At 49.9% G+C, this 12,493-nt stretch overlaps 2 protein-coding genes across 9 annotated transcripts in view; one reads left to right on the forward strand and one right to left on the reverse strand.

Annotated features, from left to right (window-relative positions):
• Positions 1-7,157, reverse strand: part of RGS3 (regulator of G protein signaling 3) — an 86,189-nt gene extending 79,032 nt beyond the window's left edge. The window contains exons 1-5 of one of the 8 annotated variants that reach the window (XM_071817290.1): positions 6,869-7,157; positions 6,161-6,488; positions 5,516-5,566; positions 5,042-5,131; positions 142-285 (exon numbers count right to left, since the gene is read on the reverse strand). In XM_071817290.1, the coding sequence (XP_071673391.1) occupies positions 142-184 (43 nt within the window). In that variant the 5' untranslated portion in view covers positions 185-285; positions 5,042-5,131; positions 5,516-5,566; positions 6,161-6,488; positions 6,869-7,157. Of the gene's footprint in view, positions 1-141; positions 286-498; positions 518-4,179; positions 4,201-5,041; positions 5,132-5,515; positions 5,567-6,160 lie in introns of those variants that run through there. The other 7 variants (XM_071817291.1, XM_071817288.1, XM_071817289.1 and 4 more) reach the window with 7 other exon arrangements.
• A 280-nt stretch (positions 7,158-7,437) lies between these two features.
• On the forward strand, positions 7,438-11,520 carry POLE3 (DNA polymerase epsilon 3, accessory subunit). The gene is made up of 5 exons (XM_065854153.2): positions 7,438-7,577; positions 7,651-7,726; positions 8,617-8,702; positions 9,420-9,538; positions 10,003-11,520. Exons 2-5 carry the CDS (start codon positions 7,661-7,663, stop codon positions 10,161-10,163), a joined length of 432 nt encoding a protein of 143 aa, XP_065710225.1. The 5' UTR covers positions 7,438-7,577; positions 7,651-7,660; the 3' UTR covers positions 10,164-11,520.
• Positions 11,521-12,493: the final 973 nt, after the last annotated feature.

Raw genomic sequence — 12,493 nt, forward strand, 5'->3', positions numbered from 1 at the left:
CAAAGGGCATGCGGGAGGCACAGCCCCTCAACTCCTCCAAGTGCCACCTGGTTCAGGGGTGACAACCAGGCACCTGCACAGCCACGATCCATCCTTCACCCAGCAGACAGAGCAGCGCTGCAAACCACGCGGAGAAATCACCTGAGCACTCCCGTGTGAGCCCCGGCTCTCCTGGCTGCTCCATGGCTCCCACGCAGGACAGTCGCTCTCTCCAGCAATGTCAAGCACCGGTGTCCTGCGCTCAAGCTGCGATTCAGCTGCCACGAGCCTTTGACCTTGGCACCACTGTAAAGGAGTGGGGTGGGGGGGAAAAACCAAAACCAGTATATAAATGTTCCAACAAGCAGAGCTCCACTACTGGAAAGTTACAAATCAAATTGCACGCCGGGAAGAGATAGTGGTGATGCATGCAACAGCCTCTTTCTCTACTGGCTCCCAACAGCGAGGTGCCAACTCTTTCTAACTTCCCTCTTAACATTCAGACCCTTGGGGACTGACCTTAACCTGCATTTCTATTAGAGTCTCCAGCAAACTGCACATTCAGCTGGTTGGCTCGGGAGTTAATGACTTTCTTTTAAAATTTAACACAGTTCTCCATCACAGATTTCAGTTTGCCAGCACTAGGATCTGCCTTTGGCTGGGTATTCAAATCTAAACACGTGCTTAGACAGTTATTCCAGGCAAAAGAGTAACACACAAACAGAGAAAATCCATGAGGTTCAAGCTGGCTTTGAAATTAGAGAAATTAAATCAGATGGGGAAAAATTACTTCAATGGTAAGAGGATTGGAACAGAAAGGGTTAGTGCTATTTCTGGGCAATCCTGAGGGCAGATTTCTGGGATTAGCAAAGCCTGACGCACAAGGCAGACACACAAACCCCAGCACTTCCCCAGCAGTGGGGTTGCTGCAGCCCCTCATCCCCAGGGTCTACAGCAGCATCGAGCTCCTGTCCCCAGCACCACCCCTGCAACAAGCACAGCTGAGCAGTTCCCTGAAAAACACCAGTGAGGAACCCAACAGAGACACGGATGGGCTGATTACTGAAGTATTTTACACTCTGGGACCCAACAAAGGTTTTCTCTGCTCCAAGGGTATCTTTGGAAACGTCACATCTGCTCTGCTCGCATCCCAGAGTCTGAGCAGCCTGTCAGAGCCCAAATCTGTGTGACACCCGTGGCTGCACCCGCAGCAGCACGTCCCTCGCTGCTGCAGCGCTGGCTGCTCGCAGCACAACCTGTCAAGACAGATGCACTTGGGACTTGGTGCTCCTGCAAAACCGCACCTCCCAGCAGGGAACGAACGCTGCCCTGGGTGCGATTCTGCGTGATTAAACCGGCACTGACCCAACGCTGGCAAATGCCTCGTGAGCCGCTCCTGCCCAAAGCACAAAGCCATCCATTCGCGCCTTAGTGTCTCCCGCAGCCAGCATAGGATCCCAACCCAGCACTCAGTTCAGTATCAGAGTCCCTGCAGTGTTCCAGGTTTTATAAGAACCCTGCATTTTCACTTTTCCAGGACCCAACGCGTTTCACATTTTTCACCCATACCTTTGGGTAACAAACTTCTTCATCCGAGCACTTTTCTAAACCCAGCTCTCACTGCCCCCTCCTCAGAAAAATAAACAGTTTGAACATGCAAAGGGACCAATCCGCACTGACCCTCGGCTTTGTGCTGGCAAGGCGTTGCCGTAAGGACTCGGGATGCAGGTGGACTGAGGCACAGCAAGTACTTGCAGGGAAAGCAGAGGATCCATAAATTCCATGCGAGCAGGAGCTGTCACAAACCTCCTCAGCTGCCCACAAGGAATGCAGAGCACAGAACAGCCTGTGTGCACAGCTACTTGTTGCTGTGCCAATCCCATCTTCCAACAGGGCCAAGCTTACTGAACTCTGAAAAAGGTTCATCTTGTCCCTCACCCCTTTCTATTGCCAAGGCTAAATTGGCCAAATTGTTCAGACTAAAGGCAGCTACAGCTTGGCTGTGGTTTGTGTTAGTTACTCCATAAATCAGCCCCTCTCCAGGAGACAGAACACAGGGAAACTGCTGAGAGCCAGAAGCTCTTCTTTTATTTTCAGATCTCAAAGACTTTCATCTGACTGGAGCACCCTGAGGCCACAGAAACTGCCCCACTGCTTCCCCCGCCTGCCCTGCAGCTGGTAAGGGAGACACCCCAGGTTAATTCCGAGGGATCCCTCTGAAGCACACCAGTGCTCCCAGTACAAAACTCCCAGGGCTGGCACAAACTCCCACTGCCTCCCTTCCCAGCGTGGAACAGCAGACGGAGAAGATATCGGTGATCAGAGCAGCCTGTGGGCTCCTCGGGAACACAGCACAGTCTAATCCACCCAGAAGGCTGAGAGGAGATCCTGACCCACAGCACAACAGCTCACCAGAAACTATTCTTGTATTTTTCTCTTCTTTTCCAAATTTGCCATTTTTAGCCTGTAGAATAGCAGTAGATTAGGCACACACCTCACTTAGGAACATTACACAAGCACTGCACAATCTTACCATGCCAAGGCTCGGCACCTCTTTGAGGCAGTGGGACTTTTGCAGCTGAGGTGTTTAACACATACTCGTCCTCCAGCCTTAACGTGGATAAAAACACAGCTAATTACAACAGTACGTAACCTCACAGCACCATCCTGCCCCATACATTCTGAACCCTCAATTACATCAGCAAAAAGTAGCACCGTGAGACATTCCAGGTCTCTTGGGGAACCATCTGACCTCAGCATCCAGTTCTTCTGCAGCAGCCATGGGGTTGAACAGCTCAACCAGGCAAACCAGGCCAAACAGCGGCGTACGCGAAAAATAAATACAGTGGAAGCAGAGCAAAAGCTTCAACAGCAAACAGTGAGGTGCAGCAATCCTGGACAAGGACAACCCAGTGCCACAGGTCACCAGTGCAGCTGCTGCCACCTGGAAACTCCTGTGCAGACACCGGGGCTCCCTGATCTCCGGGTTTGCGATGCCAGGTCTCAGCTCCCAGCCCCTCACAGGGAGTGGGGATCCAGCTCTGTGCCGCCCTTACCCCGGCACCGCTTCCTGCGTAAAAGTCGGGTTTTTGCTGTTTTTTACGTCTATTTTGGACCAACTTCACAACCAGGTTTCCACTGTCTGAACAGTAACGCTGCTTCGAAGCAGCTGCCTCAAGAAAACTGAACACTCAAAGCTCACACACAGAGAGGGTGCAATTAGACTTCAAGAGGGACATTCTTCTGAGCACACGGTGCTGCTGTGGATTACTGGATTTTGACAAATGATAAGTAGAAAGTCGCTGCCAATTTATTTTGATGCAATAAAAATAATATAATAAGCTGAGTCTTTAAAAATTTTAGTACTGTTACTCATAAAACAGATAAGTTTCAAGACAGCAAAAGACCTCTTGGGAATTATGATTTTTTTTGCTTTAGTATGGTCACAGGGATTAAAGTAATTAAGTTAAAACAGCTTTAAAAGTCATTGCACATCACCTGAGCTGAATTGTGTGCATAGTCTGAAGCTATATCTACATGAAACAGCTGTTTTCCAGGCCTTCACCCAGGCTCCAGCACAATTCAATCTCTCAGTGAGCCAGTTTAGCTCACTAATTTCATAAAAAATAAACTATTTCTGGCATCAGCATCTCAAACTGAATTGGCCAAGGCATGTGACGAGGGCAGACAGAGATCAAATGCAGGAAATGGCACAATGGAAATGGGTAAGCTGCCCTTTTTGTTGGCAGAGATGTCCTCTATCATCTGGTGAGGCCTCACCTCTAGCCTGCACAAATGTAAAGTAAAATGTACGGAAGTTCTCCTACACCTTCATGTTCATTTTAAAGTAGTTTGACAGCTGCTGCTGAAAGGGCAGCCGCCTTCTCTCTCTCCCCATAAGTGTAAGATCCCGACTCTCCCATTTTGCTCAAGAGTGGGAACAGGCACATAGAATCACAGAATCTCTCGAGTTCAATGGGACCCATAAGGATCATTGGGGTCAACTCCCTGCTCCTCACAGGACTGCCTAAAATTAAATCATATTACTAAGAGCATCATTCAGACACTCTTTGAACTCTGCCAGGCTTGGTGCCATGACCACCCCCTGGGGACCACGTCCCAGTGACCAACGGCCCTCTCGACAAAGAGCCTTTTCCTAATAGAATTTCAGAATAGTTAAGAAAATAAGAGCAGACCTACTGGTCAGACACAGGGCTGTGCAGCTCAACCTCCCGTTTCTGGCAGCAGTCTGGGGGAGATGCCAAGGGGAGAACATAAGAATACAGCAGGCACATGAGATGGTTCCCCAAAATAGTTGTCCGGCCGATAACAATTTCCAGTTCAAGGACTTTCCAGTACAATAGGGACAACTTGACCTCACTGCACATTTTGCAGCCACAGAAGGCGTCGTATCCCATTCGGATGGTGGCACACCATTAGTTAAGCCTTCATGAGGCCACTTCAGGCCACCTCTGTGGATTAATCTGCATTCTGAATCAATTAGCAGAGCATAGTCCGATTATTGCACATATTGTTTGACAATTATTATGTTCCCTGCAGTCAGAAAGGCGTTTCCCTCCCTCCGAGCTGAAAGCACTCACTTTGACAAGGTTATTAAAGAATACGAGGTGAGACAATGCCTGACCCTGCTGCAGGGTTCAGGCCTGGAAAAATAGGTCTTTCTGAACCACAACACAAATAGAAGCAAGATTCATGCAGAAACAAATGCAAATGAACAGTATGAAAGGTAAATCAGAGGTTACCCTGCAGGTTTCATTTCCAAAGCACTTTCCAAAGTGAGTTAACTAAGTTAGCTTTAATGTCATAGTCAGTCTATGCAGCTGAAAATAGTTCCTTAACTCATACACACAATTTGTGCAAAATACGGTTCTTAGGTCAGACAGGAAAGTCCAGTCAATCAGTAGAAGTTCAGGTTGACAATTTTTTGCTAGTAAAAACTGCTGAATTAGTTTACAGTAAAAAAAAAAAAAAAAGGATCTCAGGAAGATATTTCAGGATGCAACTGCTGTGTTTGGAAACCATTTGTCAGAGATGATCTTACCTTAGAAGACCCGAGGCAGGGGGTGCGCAAGTGACATCTGCACAGCAGCGCTCTCGGCTGGGAACGGGGCTCCTCGCTGCACGGACTGTTCTGCCCACAGGGAAAGGAAAGAGGGAATGACTCCAGGCATCAGAGCTAAGTCTGAGGACAGATGCACTTGAAAATTTAGAAAACACAAAGTAAAAGCTTGTTTTCTTTTAAAAAAGGTTACCACCAAGTGTCTAAAATTCATTCTTCTTCTATAATTAAAAAAAAAAAAAAAGGTAGTCATGGGCAGTCTCCCAAATTTAAACTAGAAAACACAAATACCTGTAGCAACATCCCACACCACAGCCACCCCAATTTACAATGTGATCCCTGTCCCTGCCTTCAGCTTTGTGAACACCAGGTCTGCACCTGGTTTGTTACCAACACCAGTAGCTATAGGGCAGCACTTCGCCCTGCCCTGGAGCACCTGCTGCCCCTCTGATTCACCTGCGCTGGCAACTTGCTCTCCAGAGCAGCTCAGGGTGGATCCAGGTGGCACTAACAAGGGGGAAAAGCTGTGAAGTGACTCCCAGGGCTCAGTAACTTGCTCAACCATTTGTAGGCTCAAGACCTCAGAGAGTTATGTCCGCATGTAACCTTGTAACCCCAGCACATTCCCAGCAGCCCCAACAGGATTGGTTTGAGTGCCCAGAGCAAAAGTTTTGCAGATCAAAACACCAGCTTGCACATGTAGCACCCCCTGGCACACTCCCTCCATTTACAGAAGAGGAAGAGGTTAATTTACTGCAGTAACCTCTTCATTACAGGACTTGCATTGCACCTATTGTGATACATCTTCAAGAATGATGGAAACAATAAAGGTGCTTCACAGTGACTACTCTATACAGGAATAATCTGTAATTATTATTATTATTATTATTTCTTTGGCCATTGCAGTAGTGAAATATCATTTTCACAGAAGTAAAGACTCAAACCCAGCTGTACAAACAGTGTGTTCTGCACAGCACAAACACCACCTGGTAAGCTCTGTGTCCACTACAGCTGGACCACAAATGGATCATTTCTGTGAAATCTGGAGAAAAACAAGCAGGGTATCAGAGTGCCCACCCTTATTGTAGGCTTAAAACTCACAGATAGGCTTTTGGTGTCATTCTCCTGACATCAGTACCATCTTCTGCATTCTGAGATTCAAGAAAGCTCAGTAGAGAAGGTGGGGCAGAGGTCAACAGAGTCACTTGGAACATCTATTGTACCTCCCTGAAGAATGGTTGGGGGAAAATCGAGCCTAGATCAGCTCGATTCAGTCTTGCTCACTGCATAGATGTCCATGTGCTTCCAGAAATGATCCCACACAGTCACTCGTGGCCTCATTAAAAAATAATGCAACGCCCAGGGCAGCATCTCACCTCCGAGAGCCATGGAGGACCACAGGGTCCACAGCAGAATCTACTAAAGTCTGCTAAAAAGGAGACAAGATTTGTAGACCCAGTGACAGGTTTTATTAATCCAACCACTATGAAAAGTCACCAAGGTCTCCCACACACAAGCCTTTCTTCAGGTCTGCCCTTTGTGCACTCAAAACACCATATACTTGCCCCAGCAGACTGTTATGTCTAATACAATCAATTACCTTATCTCACAGATGCCTGTAAACTATCCCCACTACAATAACACTGCCCTGGCTACTGGAAAATATACACTTTCTACGGGAAAAAGCTGCACCATCAATGACTATTCTTAATTTCAAATATCACACACAGAATGGGTGGGGTTGGAAGGGACCTCTGGGGATCATCTAGTCCAACCCACCTTCTTGCACTCAGAGCTTGTTTTAATTACCTTGTCAGGTTATTAACAGGGATTAAGGCTAGCGAAGCCTGGGCCAGGGATGACTTTGCTGAAGGCACAGAAAGACAGATTGTGCCCCACCAACCATTAGGGGAGCAAAGCAAACGTCCCCTTCTCTGCAGACATTCAAACCCGCCTGGACCCCTTCCTGTGGAACCTCAGCTGGGTGTTCCTGCTCCATGGGGGGATTGCACTGGATGAGCTTTCCAGGGCCCTTCAACCCCTGACATTTTGTGAAGCACCCACCCTCTGCACTCAGGGCTCCCATTAACTCCCTCCCCAGCCCCTCACCCTCTGCCCTTGCTCCTACTCACAGCTCCTGCACCCCCTCAGGCTCCCCAGCCTAACCCAGTCACCCCAATATGCTGCTGCCTGCACCTCCCACACATAGAGACGCTCCAGGCTTCTATTTCCAGCCACTACACACACCCCAGGCTCCCACCAAGACCCGCAGGCCTCACTCCCTCACAATCCGCCTCATTCTCCTCACAGGCCCCGAACGCCCCACAAACCACTCCCCAGCAGCCCCGCCGCCCGCCGCTTTTCCCTCCTCGCCGGCCACGCCCCCTCCTCGCCGGCCACGCCCCCTCCCCGGCTCCAGGCCCCGGCAGGCCGGGCCGCACGCGCTGCACGCCGGGAGGGGTCAGGGGTGAGAGGGCAGCGTCTGAGCGCGCGCTCCGGTGCGGCGGCTCCGCGCGAGGTAACGGGCGGGCCGGGACCCCCCGATCCCCCCGGCCCGCATCGCGACCCGTGACGCCCCGTTTGCCTTGCAGGAGGCCCAGGATGGCGGAGAGACCGGAGGATCTGAACCTGCCCAACGCCGTTATCACCCGCATCATCAAGGAGGCGGTGGGTGCCGGGCCCGGGGCTCCCGGGCGGCTGCGGGCGGGCACGGCTTCCCCGGGAAGATCCCCGGGCGGGTGCCTGGGCAGCCCCGCCGAGGCCTCGCTGTGCCCCGGTGTCGCTGCTCGCAGGTGCCGGGAGGACCCTCCCGGGAGGGTCGCGGTGCTGCTGCCGCCCGGGTGTCCCGGGGAACGCAGTCCCCGGTGCGGGGCCGGGGGGACCGTCCGGACCGCGGGAACCTCCCGATGGGCGTCCGGAAGTGCCGTTCAAAGGCAGGGCAGCTCCAGCGGGACTGTGAATGCCTGAACCAGCTGCCCACATCGGAGCAGAAGCGGTTCCCTGCCCGTTTAAACGTCTCGATTGATCCCCAGTGGTTAATTTAATGAGATGGTTGGTCCTGAGCCACGAGAACCAATGAATGGGTCTGGATCCATTCCCGGGAAGGGCTGTGGGGCACTGGAACAGGCTGCCCAGGGCAGTGCTGGAGTCACCATCCCTGGAGGGGTTTAAAAGGCGTTTAGATGAGGTTCTCAGGGACATGGGATAGTGCTGGGGTTGGTTTATGGTTGGACTCGATGATCTTAAGGGTCTTTTCCAACCAAAATGATTCTATAGATACCCAGGGGTGGGTCTGTGTCAGGAATTCAATAGTCATGGGGTGAATTGCCAGACCCGCCGCTGATCCCCAGGTTACTTGTTCTCTCTGTGGCTCATTGCACCAGAGAGAACACAGTGAAACTGCGTGGCTTCCAGCTGGCACCAAAGTTTCTGCGAGATCAACATTTAGTTTCCAGTTGTGCGGAGCCCTCTGAATACCATAGCAGAACCAACATGTGAATTATGCAAGTTGAAGCCATTTTTAGCAGCTGCTGATAAAAGTTGAATTTCTTTTTCAGCTTCCTGATGGAGTAAATATTTCCAAAGAAGCCCGGAGCGCAATATCTCGCGCGGCAAGCGTGTTTGTGCTTTATGCGACGTCGTGGTAAGAATTTGTTGCATCAGATAACCAGTGTAGTTGTTTTATCGTTCCATGCTCTGCTGGCAGTCCTGGAGTTTTTATTTCGGTTTTGTCTGTTTATAGAAATAAAACAATTTCCAGTGTAGCCCAGTCTGCCAGAGCCCAGCAGCTGGGTCTGGGCGGCCCGTAACAACCTGTTGGGAAGAGAGTTGTGAACCACAGCGATGCCCCAACCCCACCAGGGCCCAGAGGGCTCACAAACCACCGTTACCTTAGAATATGGTGCACGGTTTCTGGCCAAGGCGAGAGCCATCTGCTCACACCCCATTAGGGCAAGCACGGACCAACCCCGCCAGCACTGGAGCTGGTCACAGGGGACACAGGGACGTCTTTGGGATGGCTCAGAAGACACCGTGCAGCAGTCGCTTCTCTGGGGCTCAGTACTCACATGGTTTTGTGGAGCTGTCACTTTACAGCCAAAGTTCAGACCTTCTTACCCTGGTTGTAGAAAAGATCCACGTAAGCAGAAAACTAATGTTGTGGAAAAGCGTGCAATGAGGTGAAAGTACAAACAGCCAATGTATGTGAAACAATACCTTAAACTACTATTAGTAAGTGATTAAAAAACTCCTGAATGTTTAGGATGTGGGGGTTTTTTTTAAATTCCTTGTGATTTTAATAAGCAAGGCTAAATTGATGACAGTGCCAATTAACTCCGTTTTCCTTCTTGTTTTTGACCAGTGCAAATAACTTTGCCATGAAGGGGAAGAGGAAGACGCTGAATGCTGGCGATGTTCTCTCAGCCATGGAGGAGATGGAGTTTCAGCGATTCGTAGCCCCGTTGAAGGAATCCCTGGAAGGTACCGTCCGCAGTTCACGGCAGCGGTTCTAAGCAGCACCAAGTCCCGCTTTCCTCGAGCGCTGGACAAGCAGCACTCACTTGCCTGTCTTGTTTCTCTTTGCCCAGCATCCTGCACTGCAGTTTGCCTGGGGAATAAATAATGTGCACCTTAACAGGACTGGGATTTCACAACTGATGAGGATTGAGAAAGTCTCATCTGTCACTCCCTTATTACATTTTTTTAAAGAAAGTCTTAGATGCTGCCTGTAAATGTGAACTCCTGTGTCCTTTTCAGCATTTTTCTGCTGAAACTTAACTCGATTCCTATGGGGCTGGTCAGCACAGCTCAAATACTGGGGTGAGTTGCTGCTGTGAGTTCGCTGCTCCCCTGGAGAGCACGTGGATGCTGGACTCTGGCTATGGAGCTGTTCACGCTCTGAAAGTGCTGCCTTGCAATTTCTCAGTGTTCTCTTTCGTTTTTAGTTTACAGGCGTGAACAGAAAGGAAAGAAAGAAGCCAGGAAAGATAAAGACAAGAAAGCAGACTCAGAGGAGCAAGATAAGAGCCGAGAGGAAGAGAATGATGATGATGATGAAAGGATGGAAGAAGAAGAGCAAAACGATGAGGAAGAGGTGGACAACTGAGCTCACTGATGAGACATGTGCACAGGCCGGGGTTTGTTCAGAGGGATATAAATGCTCCAAATCAACCTCGCTGTGTCCCCTCTTGTTTCCAGACGAGCTTTGTACTGTTCCTCTGCGGCCCGGCCCTTTTGGGCTTTAACTTGTACATAAAGGACTTTGTAAAGCTTTTCCCGTGCATGGGGGCTTGGCTCCCTCCCAGTTCTGAGCGGCCACAAGGGACTGGGCCTTTTGTGCTGGGTTGGCTCCAAAATAAAGGAGAAAAGAACCGTCAGATGCTCGGTACAGAAGCTGGCCAGGAGAACCTGAGAGACTGTTGAATAAGCTCATTAAACCGAGTCAGGGGCTGAAACAAATGGATTGTTAACCCTTTGGGGTTTAGAATCTATGTGATGATGTCAAGGGGCTTAGAAGCTGAACAATTTAAGCTTTTTATCCAAGTGGCTTGTTTTTTGTCCTTAATTTTCTTGCATTCTGGCTGTGCCTTCTCTTCCTGCCGTAGCTGTGACTGCAATGAGCCTCACTGGTCACAGCGATACAGCATAACTGTACAGGGACCCGTGGTCCCCCCAGCTCACCCCAAATCAACCTAAATTGACAAATTTCACAGCACTTAGGGTGTCATCGAAGTACTGAAAGTGCTTGTTTTGTGTCTTTAAAGCCCTGGGGGACCAAGAGGAATTTTGTTACAAATCTGAAGCAAAATGAACACCTAAAAGGTGAATCGGGGTGACAAAACACCTCCTTCAAGAAAAATGGGGTGTTTGTATTCCTGGTACTCACATACGTTTGTTGTTTTATACTTGAATTCTTAGTTTTGATGCCTTTTCTTTCTCTTCTCTGAGAAAGTATCTATTAGGATAAGCTTCTTTTTGGGAAAAAATGCTTTATTAGTTGATCTTTTTGAAGACTAATAACCCTAATATTTGGACTAAACCGATGTCTGGTGAAGGAAATTTGAGGAAAGTTTTGGGTATATTTAAGTAAAACCCATGAGTTTTGCCGATGTGCAGTTTTAAAATAGCACTTGTGAGGAACAGCATGTCCTTTCCACCCAACACTTGGCGCAGAGCTGCCCACCAGAGCTGCCCTTTGTGCTTTCATAGCACGATGGCTTTTCTCACGCAGATGCCCGGCTCCCGTAAAGAGCTGCATCAACAAAGATTTTCTGCTGTCTAATTTCTACTGGCGTGCAGTCAGTAACAGATGAAAAGACCAAGTTGACAATGCCTTCCCAAGATCTCCAACAAAAAAGGCTCATCTGCTAGGTCTTTTTCCTCTTGTTTTGTTTCTTTTTGGGACATATCTGGGATGCACATTCTGGAAGGGAACAATATCTGAATAAAAGCCAGACTTTTTTAACAGAGTCTCTTATTTCTGTCCATAATAAAACGAGCTGGTTGAGTTTGTAGCAGCGCACGTCTGAGTGTGCAGTGAAGACAGAAGCAAACTGTCACTGCTTACGGAGTTGCTGACAGCGAGGAGGATGAAGGGATGAAGCTGCTGCAATCCGGCCTGTGTGTGAGAGGAGACTCAGAAGAACCAGCTTTCCAGCTGTGGGAGAACCGGTTTGGGTGTGATGTTTGTGGCCCCAGTGGAAGGAGCCTCCAGGTCGCCCTCACTCTTGGTGAGAGGCACGAGGGTGGGGGAAAAGAGGAGAGATTTGGGGGTTTATGCACTGCAGTGCGCCATGGAAATGAGGTTATCATGGGGGAACTACAGAACAGCAGGAGAAAAGATCTGTTAGAATAAGCCCCTTTTTTTAAAAAAATTGCTTTATATTTGACTGATCTTCCTCCAGACTAATAAACCTGGTCTGTGTGTATCCCGTGCTCTGAGGAGCTGCAGAAAACAGCAGGTGCTGTGTGCGTGCTGCGGGGCCGCAGTGTGGCTCCAGCCTCCCTCGGCTTGGCAACCCTCTGCAGCACCCCGAAGAAATGCTCCAGCCCCCCACAGTGCCCCAAAACCACCTGCCATGCTCCCTCAGCACCCCAAAACACTGCTGAAGCCCGCCGGCACCCCAGCCTCGCTCCATGCCCCCCAGCATCCCAAAGAAATGCTCCAGCCCCACACAGCACCCCAAAACCATGTTCCATGCCCCCTCAGCATCCCAAGCACCACTCCAGACCCCAAAACACCCCGACTCCCCATTCCATGGTCCCCCAGCAACTCAAAGCACTGCTTCAAACCCCCAGCTCTCCAAAGCCCTGCTCTGTGCCCTCCCAGTACCCCAAAGCCCTGCTCTGTGTCCTCCCAGCACCCCAAAGCCCTGCTCCACCCCCATCAGCACCCCAAAACCTGCCTCCGGGTCCCCCTGTGGTACCCCAAAGCCC

Source organism: Patagioenas fasciata, chromosome 20 (genome assembly GCF_037038585.1).
Source record: "Patagioenas fasciata isolate bPatFas1 chromosome 20, bPatFas1.hap1, whole genome shotgun sequence".
In the NCBI taxonomy this organism is placed as follows: Eukaryota; Metazoa; Chordata; class Aves; order Columbiformes; family Columbidae; genus Patagioenas; species Patagioenas fasciata.